This window comes from Mollisia scopiformis (genome assembly GCF_001500285.1).
Source record: "Mollisia scopiformis unplaced genomic scaffold LY89scaffold_42, whole genome shotgun sequence".
In the NCBI taxonomy this organism is placed as follows: domain Eukaryota; kingdom Fungi; phylum Ascomycota; class Leotiomycetes; order Helotiales; family Mollisiaceae; genus Mollisia; species Mollisia scopiformis.
The window spans coordinates 181,499-201,138 of record NW_017263622.1 but is presented as its reverse complement, the minus strand read 5'-3'; the positions used below and the strand labels follow the sequence as shown (position 1 = coordinate 201,138).

General features: G+C 48.9%; 10 protein-coding genes across 10 annotated transcripts; 4 read left to right on the top strand and 6 right to left on the bottom strand.

The window, feature by feature from the left end:
- Nucleotides 1-792: 792 nt before the first annotated feature.
- LY89DRAFT_661946 (uncharacterized protein) lies at nt 793-2,810 on the top strand (the record flags this gene model as incomplete). The annotated part of the gene is made up of 2 exons (XM_018212627.1): nt 793-1,212; nt 1,258-2,810. Exons 1-2 carry the CDS (start codon nt 1,146-1,148, stop codon nt 2,808-2,810), a joined length of 1,620 nt encoding a protein of 539 aa, XP_018060949.1. The 5' UTR covers nt 793-1,145.
- A 429-nt stretch (nt 2,811-3,239) lies between these two features.
- On the bottom strand, nt 3,240-4,465 carry LY89DRAFT_603132 (Six-hairpin glycosidase; the record flags this gene model as incomplete). Its single annotated transcript, XM_018210288.1, has 2 exons — nt 3,240-3,885; nt 3,933-4,465. 2 exons carry the CDS (start codon nt 4,463-4,465, stop codon nt 3,240-3,242), a joined length of 1,179 nt encoding a protein of 392 aa, XP_018060948.1.
- A 779-nt stretch (nt 4,466-5,244) lies between these two features.
- On the top strand, nt 5,245-6,074 carry LY89DRAFT_406400 (uncharacterized protein). Its single transcript, XM_018207302.1, has one exon. The coding sequence runs from the start codon at nt 5,400-5,402 to the stop codon at nt 5,871-5,873; it is 474 nt and encodes a 157-aa protein (XP_018060947.1). The 5' UTR covers nt 5,245-5,399; the 3' UTR covers nt 5,874-6,074.
- On the top strand, nt 5,474-7,046 carry LY89DRAFT_632761 (pyrroline-5-carboxylate reductase). Its single transcript, XM_018211316.1, has 2 exons — nt 5,474-6,024; nt 6,085-7,046. The coding sequence occupies exons 1-2, from the start codon at nt 5,967-5,969 to the stop codon at nt 6,933-6,935; spliced, it is 909 nt and encodes a 302-aa protein (XP_018060946.1). The 5' UTR covers nt 5,474-5,966; the 3' UTR covers nt 6,936-7,046.
- Nucleotides 7,047-7,858: 812 nt separating this feature from the next.
- Nucleotides 7,859-8,705, bottom strand: LY89DRAFT_743733 (uncharacterized protein; the record flags this gene model as incomplete). The annotated part of the gene is made up of 3 exons (XM_018220973.1): nt 7,859-7,932; nt 8,085-8,379; nt 8,457-8,705. The coding sequence occupies 3 exons, from the start codon at nt 8,703-8,705 to the stop codon at nt 7,859-7,861; spliced, it is 618 nt and encodes a 205-aa protein (XP_018060945.1).
- A 310-nt stretch (nt 8,706-9,015) lies between these two features.
- On the bottom strand, nt 9,016-9,624 carry LY89DRAFT_743732 (uncharacterized protein; the record flags this gene model as incomplete). Its single annotated transcript, XM_018220972.1, has 1 exon — nt 9,016-9,624. The coding sequence occupies one exon, from the start codon at nt 9,622-9,624 to the stop codon at nt 9,016-9,018; it is 609 nt and encodes a 202-aa protein (XP_018060944.1).
- Nucleotides 9,625-10,754: 1,130 nt separating this feature from the next.
- On the bottom strand, nt 10,755-12,753 carry LY89DRAFT_406347 (uncharacterized protein). The gene is made up of 7 exons (XM_018207301.1): nt 12,263-12,753; nt 12,046-12,215; nt 11,982-11,989; nt 11,782-11,931; nt 11,477-11,735; nt 11,173-11,426; nt 10,755-11,125 (listed from the first exon to the last, which is right to left on the bottom strand). Exons 1-7 carry the CDS (start codon nt 12,609-12,611, stop codon nt 10,834-10,836), a joined length of 1,482 nt encoding a protein of 493 aa, XP_018060943.1. The 5' UTR covers nt 12,612-12,753; the 3' UTR covers nt 10,755-10,833.
- A 337-nt stretch (nt 12,754-13,090) lies between these two features.
- Nucleotides 13,091-15,481, top strand: LY89DRAFT_790442 (uncharacterized protein). Its single transcript, XM_018223369.1, has 4 exons — nt 13,091-13,609; nt 13,656-14,289; nt 14,340-14,749; nt 14,795-15,481. Exons 1-4 carry the CDS (start codon nt 13,328-13,330, stop codon nt 15,368-15,370), a joined length of 1,902 nt encoding a protein of 633 aa, XP_018060942.1. The 5' UTR covers nt 13,091-13,327; the 3' UTR covers nt 15,371-15,481.
- A 297-nt stretch (nt 15,482-15,778) lies between these two features.
- Nucleotides 15,779-16,865, bottom strand: LY89DRAFT_406326 (uncharacterized protein). Its single transcript, XM_018207300.1, has 3 exons — nt 16,735-16,865; nt 15,889-16,639; nt 15,779-15,819 (listed from the first exon to the last, which is right to left on the bottom strand). The coding sequence occupies exon 2, from the start codon at nt 16,582-16,584 to the stop codon at nt 15,952-15,954; it is 633 nt and encodes a 210-aa protein (XP_018060941.1). The 5' UTR covers nt 16,585-16,639; nt 16,735-16,865; the 3' UTR covers nt 15,779-15,819; nt 15,889-15,951.
- An 821-nt stretch (nt 16,866-17,686) lies between these two features.
- Nucleotides 17,687-19,378, bottom strand: LY89DRAFT_692397 (uncharacterized protein). The gene has a single exon (XM_018216533.1). It carries the CDS (start codon nt 19,218-19,220, stop codon nt 17,835-17,837), a length of 1,386 nt encoding a protein of 461 aa, XP_018060940.1. The 5' UTR covers nt 19,221-19,378; the 3' UTR covers nt 17,687-17,834.
- Between the last annotated feature and the right edge of the window lie 262 nt (nt 19,379-19,640).

Below are 19,640 nucleotides of genomic sequence, written 5' to 3'. Positions count from 1 at the left end.
ACATATATAAGCTTGCTCCCTCCCAGGAATCCAACGTGGGTGTTGACCGTCGAAGGAACGCCAGATGCGGGGCCCCATGTCAAAAGCGCGTTCCCCGCATACAGACCCTGCTGAGCGGTCCATCGTGAACAAACTCAGACCACCACCACGACGTACAGAAAGGGCGCCTTGCCCGAAAGAAGCGAGACCGAAGTCCAATTGCGAACACGCGCTTCGGGGAGGAAGAGCAGAGAAGAGAAAAGACTGGAGACGAGACTTCTTTGTCAGAACCGACTCAGCAAATGGATTTGAGTTTTGCTGGGTCAGACTTCACGGAAACATGGCGCTGGGACAAATGAGAGGAGATTGCGAATGTTGGATATATTAATTGAGTGTATTTTTTAAATGTATTGGGGGATTCTAAACCGTATTTTCGATATGGCTGCGCCGTCCGAGCGCGAGGACGGGTTGCTTCCGGTACTGTATTCGTGCAAATGGATGCGATGACGGGAGTTTCCCACGTGGATGGCACGGATCAGAGACTCCTGAAGCGGTAGGTGACGAGTAGGTGTGCATGCTGTATTTCAATTTTATGTCCTGCATGTGGGACAGGTTTGGAGACGAGATGCTGGAGAGTATCAGCCTGAAAGCAATTGGTCCTCATTAACGAAGCTCGCCGATGTGGGCGTTGAGATCGATCGGGCCGAACCGTTGAATGGCCTTGGGGACCGAATGCGATATCGGTATTGATGTTGTGCTTCGGGAGGTTGCACAAAGAAGTATATCTTCATGATAAAGAGAAGAGAAGGTTGGAAAGCTGCTTGAAAGATGAGATGAACCGGTTGGTGTGGCTAGTGCCCGCTTCATCCGAAAGTGGATATGCCAAGGAATTTTCCCTTTGCAATTTCGTTTCCTTCACCCTTGACTGCCTTCTTCCTCTACGCGTTTCAAGGGCTCACAGCATGCGTGTTCTCACAAGGACAAGTCCGGCCGGCCGGGAAATAGAATGCGGCGAAGTAAAAGGGGTTTGATGCTGAAGATAACGGCCAGCTCGGATGAATTGCAATCCCGTGATGACCAGGCGGGTGTTTTCAGCAGAATGATGAGTTAGCATTTCCATTTATCATTGTATATACTTCTCTAGTTTCTGTTTGAATTCTTGGGACATGCAGTTACTTGCCGTCAGAATCATGGAGACAGCAACCTCAGAAGACATGCCGCTGAGGCCGACAGGTACCCTCGTCCATAAGCTTCACAAACACAATTAACAAAGTATAGGCAACATGGAGCGGTTCAACATAATCCGCAACTCTCTCAATTTCTACAACAATATCCAAGTATCCGCAACCTACACCATACCTCACTCAGCCATCACCACTTACTCCCTCCTCCCAATTCTTCAATCAGCTCTGGCTTTGGCCCTGCAAAGTCAACCCATCCTGGGGGTCACGATCCAGGACGAAGGCACTCGAGAACCGAAATGGAAACGACTTGCCTCCATCAACCTCGATGAAATCGTCAAGATCATCGAAACAGATGACGAGTCACATGACGATTGGATCACCACTGGCCACCGAACTCGTCTGGATCGAGTCGATGAACTACCAGTATGGCGAATAATCGTCGCTGTTCCTTCTTCTGCCAAATCCAAATCCGAAAAGCAAGACGAATTCTCATTCACACTAGCATTCTACTGCCACCACGCAATAGGAGACGGCCTCTCAGCCGGAGCATTCCACCTCACCTTCCTCTCCGCCCTCAACACCCTGCTCTCTCACCCCACCTCAATCACCCCTCAACCCACCATCTCCGTCCCCAAACTCCCACTAGTAGACACCCTCGAACAGCGCTGCAAACTCCCCATCTCGCCCTGGTTCGCCATCAAGAAAATAGTAGCAGCATACATCTACACGCCTCCCTCGCCCCTAACCTTCACCGGGCCCCCCATCCCCTCCACCGCACCGCTCACGCCGCCCGTTAGCAACCTCCTCACATTCTCGTTCCCGAACCCCACGGTGCAGAAGCTGCTCTCCAAATGCAGAGACCAGAAAACTACCCTTACATGCTTAATCACCGTCCTAGTCGCGCGACGCCTCGCGCAGGTCCACCGGTCTAGGCACAAGCGCTTTATGGGCAACATCCCGTTCTCGGTGCGGAAATGGACGAAGCATTCCGCGCTTGATATGGGGTGCTATACATCTATGGTCGCGCCGCCATTTTCGTGCGAGGTAGAGGTGCCTGCTGGGTATATTTCTTGCCTCACTTCTTCTGCCCCAGGGAAAGAAGGAGAGGACGAAAAAGCGCTTTGGACGGCAGCTAGACAGTGCAAGGCGTTCGTCGAGGCGGGGACGAAGAGCGAACGGAATCAAGCGGTGGGCTTACTGGTCTTCGTGTCCGACATCAGGGGGTTCTTTCTCGGATTGCTGGGCCAGAAGAGAGAGCATACTTTCGAGGTGACGAATATTGGGGTTTTGGATGGGGGAAAGAAAGAAGAGGGCAAGGCGAGGTTTGAGAGCGCGACGTTTTCGTCGGCGTTGTGTACGTATGCGGATCCGTATTGTGTGTCGGTGGTTACGGTGAAGGGGCGCGAGATGAGGGTTGGTGTTAATTGGGTGAGGGGTGTTACGCCGGATGGGGATGCGAGGGGGTTGGCGGGGTGGTTGGAGGGGGCGTTGAGGGGGGTTGCTGAGGGGTATGTGCCGGGGAGTGGTGTTTATGAGGAGGTGACTGTCGATAGAAAAGGTGGTGTTGGAATGGGGTTTGGTATTTGGGCTAGTGTAGGATTGATTGGAGCTGCTGCTGCGGCGGCGGCTTGGATGTTGTTGAAGTGACTCTTTGGTAAGACCAGAAGTAGATGGTAGACTAAACTTTGATAGACTTTCGGCATAGAACACAATAAAGTAATGTATAATAGCCGCCCTCCAAACAAAGTGCAATCGAAACACATTCCGGATGCCGAGCCTCTCCTCCGTTTCTCAAAACACATCACGTGGAAAACGGAATAGCGATGTTTGTTTATACTTTATAAATTCGTAACAGTGTAACACTACCAACTAGGTACAGTACATAACCAGGTATCATTTATCTACATGCGACCCTCTATCCAAACCAAAGCCTAACTCTAATTCCTCCCTCCATCCAGGCCCTTCCATTTTCTAATCCAAAACACCAAATAAACAGAAGACATTACCAATTAATGGTAACCGGGTATCAAACAAATAAATAAACAAACATCGCCGGAAAAGAAACCCGCCCCGCACTCAAGAAACACAAGCAGCGCCAACAATAGCATCCAAGGCACTAGATTGCGTTTGCACCGTAGCCGTCCCCTCCGGTCCACTCCACACCAACCCCAGCTGATTATCAACCTCATCATCGGCCCAGATAGCATTAGCATTAACCTCTAAGAAATTGACAAATAGCGTTTTCGTAGCAGCTGGCAGGACGGTCGCCCTATTAACCAGGAACTGGATATTACGTCCAAAGACACCCTTGAACTGTTCTTCATCGGCATCACAACCTGTCGCTTCACAGGGTTCGTGGAGAATGCCGTTTGCGTCGGTGAGAGCTGCAATGGCGGCGGTAGCGATGGTGTTTGCGAGCTCGTTGTAGGAGTCATCGCCTGAGGCCCACGTGAGTTCCGCAAGACCGGAGAGGAGGATTCCTTGGTTGTAGGAGAAAACTAGGTTCCCGTCGTTTTTACAGGTTGAGAGGACGAGGCCGTTGTTGATGGTGTTGCCGGAGTTGATGAGACCGCTGTTGATGAACCAGGTGTAGGCTTTGATGGCTTCGTTGTAGTAGTAGCCTTGGCTGGGTGTTGACGGACGCCGATTGGCAAGCTTGGCGGCCGCGGTCAGGTACAGTTCGTTCTCAACAGCTCCTACACCTGTGTGTGCTTTGTCCCACCTGAATATGTTAGTTGAGTCAGATCATGTGATTGGGAGTAGACGAACCATAAGCCACCACATGGTGAGGTACCCCAAGCACTCTTTGCGTCCTCAAAGATAGCAGCGGCGGTGGTAAGGTAAGTCTCATCCTGAGTAACATCATAGACTTTGATCCATGCCAACACCCACCATAACTCATCATCATAGAACCCATTCAAGAACCCAGCATAGGTAGAAGGAGCTTTGGCAAGCGTGGTTGGGAACACAGAATTTGTGATTCCAGTTGCCATCGAGGGAAAGTAGTCTTGGAAATCAGCAAGCATGGTGATGACGTTGGCAGAGTTCCACCAATCACCAGACCAAAGGCCAGTGGCAGCGTTGTACCATGTCATCAACTGGTTGATGCCCGCTACTGCATAGGTAACATATTGAGTTTGTGTTGCTCGAGATTGAAGATTTCGTTCTGAGAGCTGATGGAAATTTGGATTTGGAGAGGTGTGAGGAAGTGGTGTAGCTTTGGGTTGAGGCTGAGGTAAGGCATTTGAAATAGCAATAGATGTAGTAAGTACTGCAAGTGTACGAGGTATCGAGAACAACATCTTGAATTATTTCTTGCGCGAGTAAGAAAAAACTAGAGTGAAAGTACTTGACAGAGGATCAAAAACCCAGTACTTTCTGGGCCGACCAAAAGAAAGGCATCGTGAAATACTTATACACAGGTGAAGGAATTCCCGCAATCTCACCGACTGCGTGAATAGACATGGCATTGTTTTGGGAAATAATCACATCGACATGGCCCTCTTGGTAGTGCCAGGGGGGGTGCAAGCCGGGATCCTCTAAATGACCCTAATTGGTCGAATTGAGCCAAATTGTTCGGTTTCGCATTGTCGCAGTGGAAAAAGTCCCGCGTAGGCGAAGGCGGTAGCAAGAACCCACCACCACCACAGCGGATCACCGAACAACAATCATCCTGCCAGCGCGCCCAGCGATGGATGATGGGTGATGAGTACAGTACTGGGTACTGTAAGGACAGGGTTGTGCGCATAAGATGGTCATCTCAGTTGGCTGTTCGGTGGGGGGCTGCGCTTTTTTGGGAGGAATCGTGGTTGGGTGAAGGATGTTTCTGGGCCTTGACGTGAACCTCCCTTAATCTTTGGAGATGATATCGTCCGCCGAAAAGGGCCAGGCCTTAATGATCGACGTGTTCCTGCAGGTATCATCATCAACGGCAGATCTAAGTTAGGGCGGTGCCGTACGATGATAAACGTGCGGTGGTGAGTTGAGGTGAGTTGCGTTGGTGGACAACTTGGCTACTGCAGGTGGTGATGTATGTTTGTGCTGGATAGTTGTGAGTGAGGTTGGGAACTTTTGAGCGATGACATGCATGGTGATGCAGTCGAAGAACAAAGTTGTCGAGTCACAACGTGGTGCCATACACCATACGGGAAAAGAAGCATATAATTGTGCGCGGTATAGCTGAGCCAAGTTGGAATCTGAAACGTGAAGAGGTCGAATCGAGGTTGGCGGCCCGTGATGTGGCATGTCGTTGTTGGCATCAGCTCAGCCTTGTCGACCTATATTTGGCCCAATATCACGAGGCTAGACATGGTCGCGCGAGAGAAAACCTGGTGGTCTCGAATGCATTCCTTCTTTCTCGTTCATGTGATATGGATTGTTGACAACAGATCAAGTTTTGATTGTCTGCCTTCCATGATTGTTGTTGACTTTGACTTCCATCTTGTTCTTGTTCTTGTTCTTGTTCACGCCATGAGGTCGCTCTTGCTCGGTACAGTACAGCAAACGGTCTCGCCAAAGGGTCGTCCTTCCCAATCGGATCCAATCCCACTCTCGTTTAGACTCAAGATCAAGATGCTGATTCTCACGCCCTGTCGTTTGCATCCTTCCAAGAAAAAGAGAAATCCTGTCACTCATTCACACTCACACTCACACTCACTTCTCAGCTGCCATCATCCCAGGCAGAATCAAACCAGGCAACGGGAATCTTGATTATCGTGACTGTTACACGTCAAACGACTCGTTCATCTCATCATCTCTCACAACCCTGACTCAAAGTCACGTCCAACCTTCTCACCTCGTACCATGGCCACGAATGAGGAATCCCCACGAACGGGGCAAACCCTGGCAATCATTGGCTGCGGTTCGTTCCCTCCGCTTCGCCTCCACTGAATGAAAACTAACCTTAACCCGTGAACAATAGGAACCATGGCCTCAGCCATTTTGTCAGGCGTTCTTAATGCTTGTGCCGCTTCCCAAGCGCAAGGAGACGAGCCCAGAATATCTCGCTTCATCGCAACGGTCCAGAGCGAAGGATCGGCTGCGGCTCTCCGATCACGCTTCCAAGACCGAATCGAAGTTATTCGGGGAGACAATGTCACGGCGATGAAAGAGGCTGATCTCGTTCTATTGGCATTCAAACCTTACATGGTTGACAAAGTCCTCCGAAATGAGGGTGTTTATGAAGCTTTGCTAGGCAAACTCGTAATCAGTGTCTTGGTAGGCTCTCCGGTTCAAAAGCTGGAGGATGCGATCCGTCTGTGCCAACCTTTTGGGAAGGGTACTATCACCAACAAGGCAGGCGCGCTTCACATCAAGCGAGCAATGATGAATATAGCAGTCGAGTTCGGCGCAGGCATGACTGTCATCGAAACCACCGAAGACATGCCTCCCTCCTACAACGAACTAACAGACTGGATCTTCCTGCAATGCGGCAAAATCCAATCAGTAGCCCCAGAACTGTTCGATATCGGCGGAGTCATGGCCGGCGCATCCGGTGCCCTGCTCTCCGTGGCGTTCGACGGCATGTTGGACGGCGCAGTGAGTCAAGGACTCAAGAGAGCGGATGCGAAGAAGATCTTGACGCAGGCTCTGTTCAGTTTGGCGACGCTGTTGGAGAACGGAGAGCATCCGGCGGTGTTGAGGGAGAAGTTTAGTAGTCCGAAAGGGACGACTATTGATGGATTGTTAAGTCTGGAGGAGGATAGAGCGAGATATGCTTTTAGTAAGGCGGTCATTGCGAGTTCGAAACGGAGTCAGGAGATTGGGAAATAGAGGGGATTAGATTTGTGCTGCGTTGCTTCATAGACGTTTGATACACCTCTAGACTTGTGCTTAAAGTTGAGCCTAGATCATAGATGCAGCATTGCCTATTTATCATATCGGTCGTTCAATCCTCTTCGTGGCGCGATAGACAAATGCCTCCAAAAGCGATTCCGTTGATGCTACCCCTTGCGATATTGTGTGCTTCTCCTCGCGCGCATGAGACGTTCTTAGCTTTCCAATTTCGAAAATTGGAGAGACGTCTATGTTTTCTTGCTCTCGCTTTTGTCATAATTTGCGACGACTTTGACCAGTGCCAAGCTCGCTATGAGAAGACGAGATTCGAATGGCATAGGAATTCCGAGCGAACGACGAAGCTCGGAGGCCAAGTAGTTCGTGGAAGGAAGATCAGCTGCCGAAGGAGATTAGAGGTCAAATGGACCTCGAGAGTGAGGCATATCTACTCACGTGGCAAGCTGCCGCAAGCAAGATACATGGATCGTCGAGAACGTTGAAGCTTTTTGTTATCAAGGTCGCTGGAGATTGTACTTCGAGATCTTGTTCGTGTTCATTCTGCTTGTCTGGTTCATGCAGCGCGTCCAGCGCACTCCGCGCACTCAGCGCATACAGCGATTGAGCCCTTTCCAAAATCTTCCACGAAAACAGGCACTGGTAAAAATCCATTTGAAAAAATCAGGCAGGCAGTCAAGTAGTGACAGCGAATCAAATGCTAACAATATATACATGCAAAGCGGAGAATCTGATCCCAGGCATAAATACTTCCATCCTGAACCAAGCGTTTCAAGATCTTCGCAGACACTTGCTTGTTGGCCTCTTCAGAGCAGTTTTCTCAGCCTTCCTGAAATGATTCATTACTGCCAATCAAAATTCTTCAGATCCAAGAGTTGTTTGGAATTCTCCGTCTCATACCCCGGTCAATGATCGAGGAGGTCCCATTCCCAAGCCCTGTCTTTGATTTGCTGAAGGTCTCTATATCCCTCCGTGATATCTACCAACCGATCAGCACTGTAAAGTTATAAGAGCATTCTGGGAGCTGGAACTATTTTCAGAGCGACGAACGAGTCATAGTCGTTTACGTTCTTGTCTCAATACCCCTCTCTGAAGATTTTGTTCTCAACACAGCATCAGGATAAAACTCACAGTGACAATTCCCGCCCTTTGCTCTTCCGTTATTGGCAAGTCCACCATGGTCTCTGGTAAACTCCGCAATACCCCCGTTGACGCAATGATGCCACGTAGGAACCAGGGTTATAAATGATATCAGCGCCTCGCCATTGGAATACTTTGAATTATTCCACTCTTGTATAGTAGAGTTTCCGTACTGGAACTGGAAATCATCTACCCAACCGCATTTGGCATGGAGCTTTTCTTTGAAGGCTGTACCATATTTCAGTGCGTGTCCAGCGTCGTCGTATCTTTCTGTGGCTAGAAGATCCTGCAGTGTCAGTATGCTAATCTAAGACAAAGGATGGAAGTGGGAGAAAGCCGAGAGAGGGCGTGCTCACGTCGGACCCAAGGGCCGTTGGCCCATATATACCACTGATGATACTGGAGCATAGGATCGGAGCCCGGACGAAAAGCAAACGTTTCGAAGGCGCAGAGAGCTGTGTTATTCTCGTTGCCGTGTTTGATTTCAACAAGGTCGTTGGACGGAGTGTTTCCATTGAGAGACGAGGGTTTGTCTGCAAGTCGATTGTCGTAGGGACGAGCTAAAGCCAGACTAGCAGAAAGAGCGGCCACGATGAGGGTTGTGAGCTTCATTTTGGAGTTGGAACAGGTGCTGGAAAAAGGTGCGATGATTTGCTTGAAGCGTTCTGTGTGCAATCTTTGTTGAGTGTGTTTTGTATGTGCTGAAAGGAAGTGGAAGAAGAGAAAGGAATAAAGATATGGATAGAGATCATATATTACAGCCATAGGACTATTATGTGGTACCTCTAGTCTACCCGCTCCTAGTACAAGTTCAACACACTGAAATCCCTGAAATTCCAAAGCTCGGTAGCGGCACCCAACGGCTTTCTACTAACCAGGCCAGTACACAGAACAAATGCCCTCCCTAGTACCCAAAGCCCCCTCACATCCGCGTATCCTCCGTATCAATATAAACCAGATGCTTACACTCAATCGCCTTCTCCCCACCCGATAACCCCCCCGGCGCATTCTTCGTCGCATCCCTAACCGCCCTCTCGACACACCACTTGGTATGAAATTTCCACGTCTTGAAATCCGCCAATCCGTCCCCACTCCCCCAAAAATCATTATTCCACTGATTCAGAGTCTTGTTCTCGTACCGGAACTGCCACTGCACGATGCCGCCGCACCGCTTTTTCAGTTTCGAGTGGAGCTCCTTGCCGTGGTCGCCGGTCCAGTTGCCCGTGGTGTAGACGCGCCAGCCGGTGAAGACGCCGCCGACGTCGCTGTAGCGGCACATGGCGGTGTTGGGGGGTTCTGCGGTGTTGGAGGTCTGGGTTGAGTTTGTGGGTTGCGAGTTTATGAGGTTGAGTACTATCGATATGGGAGCCAGAGATGGTGCGGCTGTGGAGTCCGTGGAGGCGGAGGGGAGATCTGAAGGGTATCGCCTCTGAGGGAGGGAGATCCGGGGTAGCGAGGTCGGTGTCCGTTGCTTCATCGCCTGTTGGATCAGGGATCGTAAGTTCTGGAGATGAGGTTTCCGGGTAATCATTCTCGGGAGCAAGTGATGTCGGGAGTTGCAAACTGGTCAGGTGTCTGTCCACTCGTCGCAGAATCGGAAGAAGTGAGGGCAGTAGCCGTATCGTCAGGAGGAGGAAGAGTATTGCCCAAAGCCGCGAAGGCAAGGACAGTAACGAATGAAACCTTCATTTTTAGGTGCTTTGAAGACGATGAACGAGAGTGTTGTAAAGGTTGGAAGCTGAGGGATGAATATCTGGTCTTACTCTCCTCCTTAAACCTCGAGTTTGTTGACGTCAAAAATGTGCAGTTGCAACGATAGGGTCATCGTTGACAGAATGGTATTGAGGTGGTGGGCGGGCATGTTTGATAGCGTTCCCGTGATGTATTCGTGATGTATTATAACATGAATTAAGTCTAGCATGAAAATGAAGCAACTTGACGTAGATTTATAGGAAGATAATACATGCGACGAAACGACTTCGTCCACAATGTTCGGATTTTGATTATCACGACAAATTCTTCTGTGTGAACTTCCAAGATTCGAAGTGTGAAACAATCATATCCGTAAACATATCTCCAGATCTGGTTACCTGTACAGAGGGCAGATGCTCGAATTTCCAAAAATTTGTGCGTTGTGTAAGAGCCGCGATTAGCGTACCAGAAAAGTACTTGAACTCAACAATAGCAGGGAAAAAATTCCTATCGACCGCATTCAGTCAGAAAGTGCACTATTTCTCGCGTTCCAGAAATTATCTCAGTGTCGCAATGCATAGATAAGCCAGGTGGCTTGTGATTGGGAGACTTTCGAGCAAACGGCGCTAGATGATACAATGTCTGCTAGAGGGTCTCAAAGCTGAAGCACCCTAATGCCAGTCTATTCGTGTGACAGGAGGAGACCGAACCAGCCTAAACATCATTGGCAGGCTAATAGGTCACACAGCACTACTGTATTGGTTGGTCACCTGGGTTTTGAGCCGCATGCTGTGCAACATTTCACCACAGGAGCGATAAGCTTAATTACACCAACACTTGCTTCTACACATCAGAATGACACGCAGATAAATCGACTTTTCGGGATTTGATAGTTCGAAAAGAACGGCTGATGGTTGAGATCTCCGACAATTGTCCGCAGATGATTATAAACCATCGATAATCCGATATAATCGCACTTGCGACAAGGAGAATAATCACGCAGAGGGCCGATATTCGAGAAATCAACGATCACTTTATTCATGCTGCATTATGGATTAGTATCATTGCTATGCCGCAATCTGCTAGCCCCATTCGCAGCAGCTTCTTCAACCTTCCCGATCCATCTTCGTCGTGAAGCTTCCGCTCCATCAATCTCTCCTGGCCACAACAGTCGACGGAGATAGAATGCCCTTATCATCATGCCGAATACGAATAGCCAGACCCCGACTAGGATAACAGCCATGACAGTGCCGAATATCTTTAGGCCATTGGAATCGAGGGACTTTCCTAGAGCCTGTGTTGCTGTCACCAAGGCGGTGTTCGGGAAGACGAAGGAAAACCTGAGTAGATTTAGCTTTTAAATTCCATTCTTCGTGAGCTGACATACCAAGTCATATCGAATCGTATGTGATGCTCTGGATGCCGCGGCTGCATTACTTGCCAATGCGCTCCAATGCTGACAAGAAAGAACCAAAGACATAGCCCCCACATCCAAAGTCCTGCTAGATCTGACAGCAATTTGATGATAAATGCCGCATCACCATTGCCCTCAAATCCATTTGGCATGACTTTAGGAATGACAGTATTCCCTAGATGGACGATACCTGCCACTGTAAAGCCGCTGGGTCCAACAGAAACGAACTAAAAAGCATCAGTGATTGGGGACAGGGATGTAGCAAGGTAGTTCTTACCATGCCTGGTCTTGTGGTCTCTCGTGGTAGCTTTTGGGTCATGAGACGATAGATAAAAGCACTGTAAATCATCAAACTGACCAGAAACCCCGTTCCTTGTATGCAAAGAGCTCCGAAAGTTATGGCAACAGAATTGATTCGAGTCGCAGCGGCGGAATTGGGCAGGGCATCGATTAAGTTTGCTGCAAAAGGTCCCATAAGAAGGAGAGGATATGCTGGGAAGATCCAGATAGGCGTCATTGTGTGAATTGGAAAAGTTCTGATAAGGATTAGCATCAGATTGGGTCAATGGTAGGTAGACATGCTGTGTAGACCAAATGATAAGGTAGAGCCCAGAACTTGCGACGAAACTCAATACAGCATATGCCCAGAAGCAGATTTGCATGACCGTCTGGAACCATTCTCCTGTTTCTGCAATGCCGTATTGGCTCATATTAATGAGGATCGTCCCAACTCTGTCCACAAGTCAGTCTTCGAAGGTTTGTAGCACACTGATTTTGCGTACGAGACAACCTGTAAATGCATTAGTAGATGTTACATGGTATAGATACTGGGAATGGAGGCTTTACACAGGCAGGAATGAACAGGGACTCCGAAGGACTCTTGAAAGATCCTGTGAACGACCCGGGATTCCATCTGAACCTCAATGTGATTAATGAGCAATTCAGAATAAACAAGACCAGGTTAAACAGAAACACGATCACGCCGAGGATCTTGAGCCAGTCAGAGCGGTATGGAACTGCACATCGTCAGAGGAGAACTTGTAGGTAGAAGCAAGTCCATTACTTGAATGCAAAACATTAGCAATGCCTCCTGTAGCCATTGTCATCGTAAACCATGTCCATGTGAAGGATCCAACACGGTCACGGAACCCGACAATCCTCTGCGCAGGAGCGTCTTCATTCTGCTGTTCCATCTGCTGGCATTCTGCCGCTGTATCCTGTTCTTCAACAGTGTCATCCGCTGCAGTATCTTCGTTGCTATCACCGAACGGGTTCCTTCTTCTCCGCTCCCCATCTATGATTATGCCATTTCCAAAGAAGAATCCGCTGCTCTCCGGGGATTGAGGTGATTCGTAGCCATTTTCGGGAACTATTCTTGTCATCCGTCGGGGTAGAGGTCCTTGTGCTGGCATTTTGCGAAGATACCCGTCTCAGGCGGAGTGACGAAGATCTTCGAGATAGCGTAGAGGGCGATAAGAACCAAAGGTTCCATGGAGGTGAGGGCGTAGCTGAAGTTGACGAGGGTAGTGATGAAGATGAGAAGATTGAGGACAATTGATCCGACATTGCTGAGCGCCATGGTGGGCGTGGTGGAGGAGCTTGATATGCAGGTTCTGGGCTTTGCTGGTCTCGTGGGTGTGCGTGTGTCTCGTAGGTTACTCGTATCAATTTTCCAGCCAAGAATCGTGGTGTTCGGGTTATCGGCAGAGGTGCAGCGTCATGGTTTCCCGGCGGGCTTCTGGGCTTGACCAAAGATGGATTCGGGGCAGTGGGGAGTTTCTGGATAGCGGAGGATGAGCGTTCTTCTTCAATTTAAGGGCGGTCGCGGATGGCAGAACTTTGGGTGGAACATTGAAATCCCGAGTTCGGACGAATCTCGACAAGTGCTCAGCAAACAAACATCAACTCCATCAATCGCAATGATCACGATCCAGGGTCTGCCACGACTCGAAGATATGCTATAACATACTAACACACTCCAATTGACATTTCCAAACAGTTCTATTTTCTCCTTTTCTAAATATCTTCTTCCACTCTTACCACGTTCTTCCTCCGTCAAAGTCCTCCGATATTTGGCTACGAACTCTGTGAAGGCAATTATTCGGAGAGCGCAAAAGTACCAAGTATTATGTCCTCGAATGGGCTAGAACTGGGGCAGGTCACTTTGACCAACTCCGCAGAGAGGATACAGCTGTCAGCCAGTTGCGCTGTATCGTTCCAGCTACCACAATCTCTTCCCAGCCTCCGCGATGCTGATATTCTCAAAGCATTGATATCTGGACACATATGGACATCACGAGGTAGAGGTTGTTCTCTGGATATTACAATTCTATTAGATGGTAAGCCACTGGATGAAACGGTGCGGGCAGCTTTTCGGAAGGGTCTTGGACAACGGGTTCAAGATGCCAAGGTGATGTCTATTTCTGCTAGTATCAATGATTTGCTAATTCTCGCAGATATGGAATCAGCTCTCTCTCTTACCAGGTCTCGATATCCCCACGATACCCTTCTCCCGATCGTTCGGACCCGATGTGTCGATTACCCTCAAGCATGGCCATCCACAAGCGATGAAAGCAGGACTCAAGGGTTTTCTATTGGACAAAACGGATGTCAGTCCTCCAGACGAGATACTCAAGGCAGAGATGGAAACGATACGACTCCTGTTGAATTTTTTCACAATCGACGTACCAGCAAAGCCACAGAATCCGGCCAAGCAACTTCAACAAGACGCCGAGCTACTTGACCAGGACCGCAAGCTAAAGACCGACCATCTACTACAACTTGAGAACACTGTGAGGAGGATTAGCAGCCTTCCTCTGGTCGTTGCGGCTAACTTCGGGCAATTTCAACCCATTCTTCCTCGGCTTGATGGTAGTGGAACGAAGGTTGTACCCTCAAAATTGGCAATGGAAACCAACCATAATAAGGTTCTCTCGCGGTCCACTTCTAGTGAGAAGTTATCGATGTACAGACGGTATCCCAAAGAAGTCGTGGGTATCTTGGAAGCATGGTTCAGGTCTCATCTTCTTCATCCTTACCCGACAAACATAGAAAAGCAGGATTTGATGAAACAGACGGGTCTCAAGAAAAGTGACTACAGATTCCAAATCCGCTCTCACATTTACTGACCGCACTCCCAGGCCAGATTAGTAATTGGATGGCAAAATCCAGACACAAGCTTTCTGGTGCATCGCTCGTTCAGGACGAGGAAGAAATGCTATTCTCAGCAGTCCATTCACAGGTCGAATCCCTCGAAGAAGACATTCCCGGTCTCTGGTCTCAATGCAGCGAAGATACTGAATCCATCTCCAAAGCATCCATATTCTCAACTGCCGCCTCTTCCATTTCGGAGATCTCTTCTCAACACCCTTCATCCGAGCCCTTAGACCTTACCGTAGCTTGCGAGTTGATTAATGGAGCCTTGCAAACCTTCATCGGAGGATACTATCCCAAGATCCAACTACCACTCAAAGTCAAAATCGAGAAACCCGTCCCAGAAACATCCTTATCTCAGCTCGTACCTACCATGTTCAATCCTGGGTACCGAGAGGTATGCCGGTACTGTACTGCAATTGACAATGCTGACATACGCTAGCTAATGGCTCACCATTCTCGTTTTCTTCCAACCATTACCATCGCACTTTCTGTGACCTTACCGAAGAATGTCCAATCACCGAGCTTAAAGAAGAAGTTGGAACAAATTGCCTCAATACCCATCTCGCCATTAGTAGGGGAAGACCCCAGCGACAACGTCGACGGATCCGATAGCTTGTCCCGCGTCATTCAAACAAGCCTGTTCAGCATGATGCAAAGAACCCTATACCATCCTCCCGCTACTCGAAAACTATGGAAAGAACCCAAACCCGCCACAGATGTCTCCTCCAAATCTCAAGATTCGGACTCAAGCCCCGACTTGCTTGAGGATGAGAACCCAGGCTCCAGCAATTGGGACGAAATCCTAGCGCACTTCACATCAGACGATGATTTCGATGACTTGCTATATGGCGACGATGAAGATGAGCTTGATCTTCTAGATGAATCTGAGCGTGAGAGGTTGGCGATTGAGAGGGAGACGGATGAGATGTTGTTTGGTGACGGATGGGATGGTGAAGAGGAAGATGAGTTTCTGTTGTCAGGTGGTGAGAGTGATGGGGAGAATATGTTGCTTTAGCAATGTGGTCGGCTTGAGTATGGGACATATGCTGTCGATGAGCTTTTGCAGTTGAATTCTTCGGAAATTGTTGGGCTCCAGCTAGTACTACATTCAAACAATAAAGGCTGTAACTCTTTGCTTCACGATTTCGATTTCCCATAAAGCTGCAATTTGCTTGGTTGAGGAGAGTGAATGACAGACATTGCTATTTATGTGTACTATCCGATGCTATTACAGATGCACTAGTGTGCTTGGGATCTTTCACGTTCGATGTCAACGTCATCAAAATCGCGACCAGAGGAAAATTCATATTGCTATCTAATAACGAGTGTGTGTACATCCTGCCAATCAACCTTCCAGCAAAACACAAATGGAACAAAGGAAGAGTCGAAGCGAGGGACTGGTGAACATTAAAGTCATGAACAGACTGAAAGAAAATCCATCTCCATCTCGAGGTTGCATCTTATCTGAATGCCAAGAAATCAGATGGCTGAAGACACGAAGAGCAGAATTTGTTATGAGAAGAACCGCAATACCCTCATTAGATTCATACACCCAACTCTCATTACGATTCAAGTAGAATGAGAACCTGGTGTCCTTTAAGCGGTGCAGCTTTTGCTCTGATATGCATCAACGCAGGAGGTGGCTTTAGTTTTGTCCGAGTATACGAGTTGGTTGATGTCCTCAGATCTGAGTACATGTTTGCCTGGCTTCAGCATCTTCTCGATATCGACTTCCCTAGGCCCAATTCTGTGCGAGGACAAATGGAACGACAGCCCTTGCTTGGTGAAGTGAGAGTTTGACCCTGCACAGTCACCGATGCTGCATTCGTACTCTCCATGTTTAGAGCTTTGCTCATGCTTGGTGACATCGGTCTGGCAAAAAAGACCACGTTCGCTCTTCAGCAAGCAATGATCATATTGACAATGATTTATGCCGTGTGCATAATCATTCACATGATCTCTGAGCTTATCTTTACGGCCATATGGGCGCCTGTGTCTTGGGCAATCCAGTCGAGGGCATCTGAACAGGCGGCCAATCCCGTGCTTTGAGGCAAGATGCCGGTCAAGGTCACCTTTCCTGGGGAATGGGCGACGATAAGGACAGCCAGGCTGGGTGCAATATAATGGGAAAGTATGAATATTCTCAACGTGGGTCATGAGAAGCTTTTCGGTCTTGAAAGAGGTCGTCTTTGCGCAGCCTGGAAATGTGCACTTCAGAGCCGCATCCATGAATACATGACTGTTTCCTGTAGTGCGGATCGGTAGATGAGGTGATTCGTTGGCACTATGAAAGCAAAAAAAGGGGCAAATTAGCTTCAACATCTAAAAAAAAAACTCACTCGGATTCGTCGACTTCGAAAGGGGCGTCAATATCCGAACCAGTCAGCAAAGCCGGTTGCCAGCCTCCCGTCGTGTCACTCGAGAGGGCGTTCGCAGTTGACCAGTCCAGCGATTGCATGTCGGTGAGGGTCTGTTCGAAGGCCTGCTGATTGAGCGCATCCCATGGTCCAGCCGAATTGTCGAAGTCGAAAGCGTTCGTGAGGGCCGGCTGAGGAAGAGCGGATTGATCGAAGGCATACTGGCTTTGGACCATTTCTTGGTACGTATTGGACATTGGCTGCCAGAGATTGTTCGTAGCAGGCTGGGGCAGCGCGTTCTCGTCGAAAGCATAGGAATCCGCAAAGCTCATCGCACCTTCAGCGGTGAAGGCTTCGTTGGCAGCGGTCTGCCCAGCCGTGAAGTTGCCGTCGGAAACCTGGGCAAAAGAAGTAGCGCTGTGGAACTGCTGCTCGAACGGATTCATGCTGGCATGAGGAAGGGCGTTCTCGTTGAACGAATAGTATCCGTTGTTGTCCATATTGTTCATGTTGTTGGTTCCTGAAGTGGAGAGGGCGAAATGTGGCGGCTGCAAGTTGAAGAATAGGGCGAACTAGCGTGATTGAGTTGCGAAAATAAGGTTGAGAAGGAAGAAAATGTGCGAGAAGAAGAGGAAAATTGGAGGTGGGAGAGGCACTTGCTATATGCTTTTGCTGAAGCGGATCCGACTTGATGCAGGGGCGAATGCTTGGTTGCCCTTTTTCGATGTGATGCATTGTGACAGCAGGCTCACTTGATACTGGGTTACCGACAAGTCAGCCGATCAACCATTGAAGTGAGGGCATCTCGGGTCTTTGACTTACAATAGTCAATCACCAACCGGTAGGTAGGAAGATGAAGGTCTGGCCTATCAAGTGCAACGGGATCCAGAATGCGGCTCACGTGGGGCTCACGTGAGGCTTTTCCTGTGTAAGCTTTCCTTCTTGTCTCAAGACGTACGACGGAAATAGGCTGATAAGTGTTCATCTATGATGATATTCGTCTTATATAGTCGTATCCATTACAGCAAATATTCCAACCTTTCTTCCCCAAACGCCAAGTTCGCCAAAAACTCCTCCCAAGCCTCGTCCAACACATCAGACTGTCATTCCAAGACGAGTCCCTCATAAACAACAAGCATAACTCCCCGCATCTCCGTCATTAAACAAATGCGTCCTCGCTCCCTCGTCATCCCACACCAAGAAGCTGCTCCCGCGGTACCTCCCCGTCCTATCTCTCACATTGCCAATACTGCTACTAAACGCACTTCCCGTAATCCCCAAGAAGAACTCACTCTTCACCATGAGTCCCATATCAACCGCACCCTGGAAATCAAACGCCAACCCATTGATCAGGCTCAGCGTCTCGGGAGAGGTAGAAGCGAGATTCCATTTGTGAGTTACGTCCCAACCGCGATTCTTTCCTTCTGCGACGAATTTCTCGACTTGTTCTTGGTCGCCGCATGCGAGGTAGACGAGAGGTTTGGGGGAGTTCTTGTCGCCATACTTGGTCCAAGCTGTGTCGAGAGCGTCCAAGTCGACTGCGAGCTGGTTCTCGAGCGAGGACCAGATGGTGTCCTTTTCTACTCTGAAATGGACGCCGTAGAATGGGCGGTTGATTTGCCTAATAAGTTGGTTCACGATCTTGCGCGGGACTTCGTTGAATCGGATCAAGTGTCCGAGATCGTTCCAGAGATGGAGATCTTCGCCTGTTGGGTCGTCCGTTATTCTGAAAACGAGGAATTGGGAAGAAATGTTGATGATGGTGATTCCTTTTTTCGTATCATCGTGGTGTGGATCTAGCTGCTGCAGATTTTCAAGACGACCGAGTTGTTCTTCAAAGAAGGATTTGAAGGGTCGGCCAGCCCAGAAGTAGGACATGAATTGGACGTATCCGGGGGCTTGAGCGAGGTCTATAGACCATTTGTTCTTGACTTGGACTCCGTCTTCGGTCAGTGCGTCGAGTTGATTCGGATGGACAATCTTCATTTGTGGACAAGCGCGGTTCATTTGAGAAATGAGATGCTCGGCGTCGAACCACTGATCGTATGTCAAGTATGCTTCGCCATTGAGGAAGTTGAAGTTATCGAGTTGCTTGGAGTCTCTGAGAGGCATTGATGGGAGGACAATGCCTGTTCCTGCTTCGACAGCCATCTTCAAGCAGACTTTGACTTGTGACATGATGGAGGTAAGTCCTGCTGCCATGCCGCCGCATTGAAGATACACCTCGTCTTCCGGCCATTTCGTACGTTCGCATTGCTGCTTCAACGCTGGGAAATCGTATTGGGGAGGCTTGCGCTCTGAAAAGACTTGCTCAAAATATGTCTCTGCATGAGGAACTCCTAGCTCTGCATTGGAATCTGACTTGCTACTTGGTTTTGTCGGCGACGTAGCAGCCTTTGCAGGTATTGTCGAGCTCGTGGACTTCGGTATCAGTCCTGAATTATGGTACAACCCAAAAGTAAAAATAATGAGAATCGCTGCAACAATTGCAATCGGACGAGAAATCATCTTGACAACGCCTATATGGAAGCTTCTCCAGCTCCAAGCAATTCTGGATAAAGTAAAATACAGGGTGAAATCACTCAGGGAGAAAGCTTAGATCTCAAGCTCGCGGGGTTCAGGATGGGAATTCGAAAACTGGTTGAGATGTCGATCGATAGCAGGAGTCCCCTGTGAAGTACATGTGACGCCGTCCTCATATTGCAGTCTTAGCTGCAGAACGGCCGAGATCGACATTCAACCAGGACCTTCCGCCACCCTCGGTACATACCGGGGTGCCCCACTCATCCCTTGTTCGTCTGTACTACTGAACATCACTAATGTGTGGTAACCTTGCTCACGTTGATAAGGTACGCTCGACAGGGAAAGTGGTGAAGCCGATCATAGCTCAAAATTGGAAGCTGGAGAAAATAATCCGAGATGATTTAT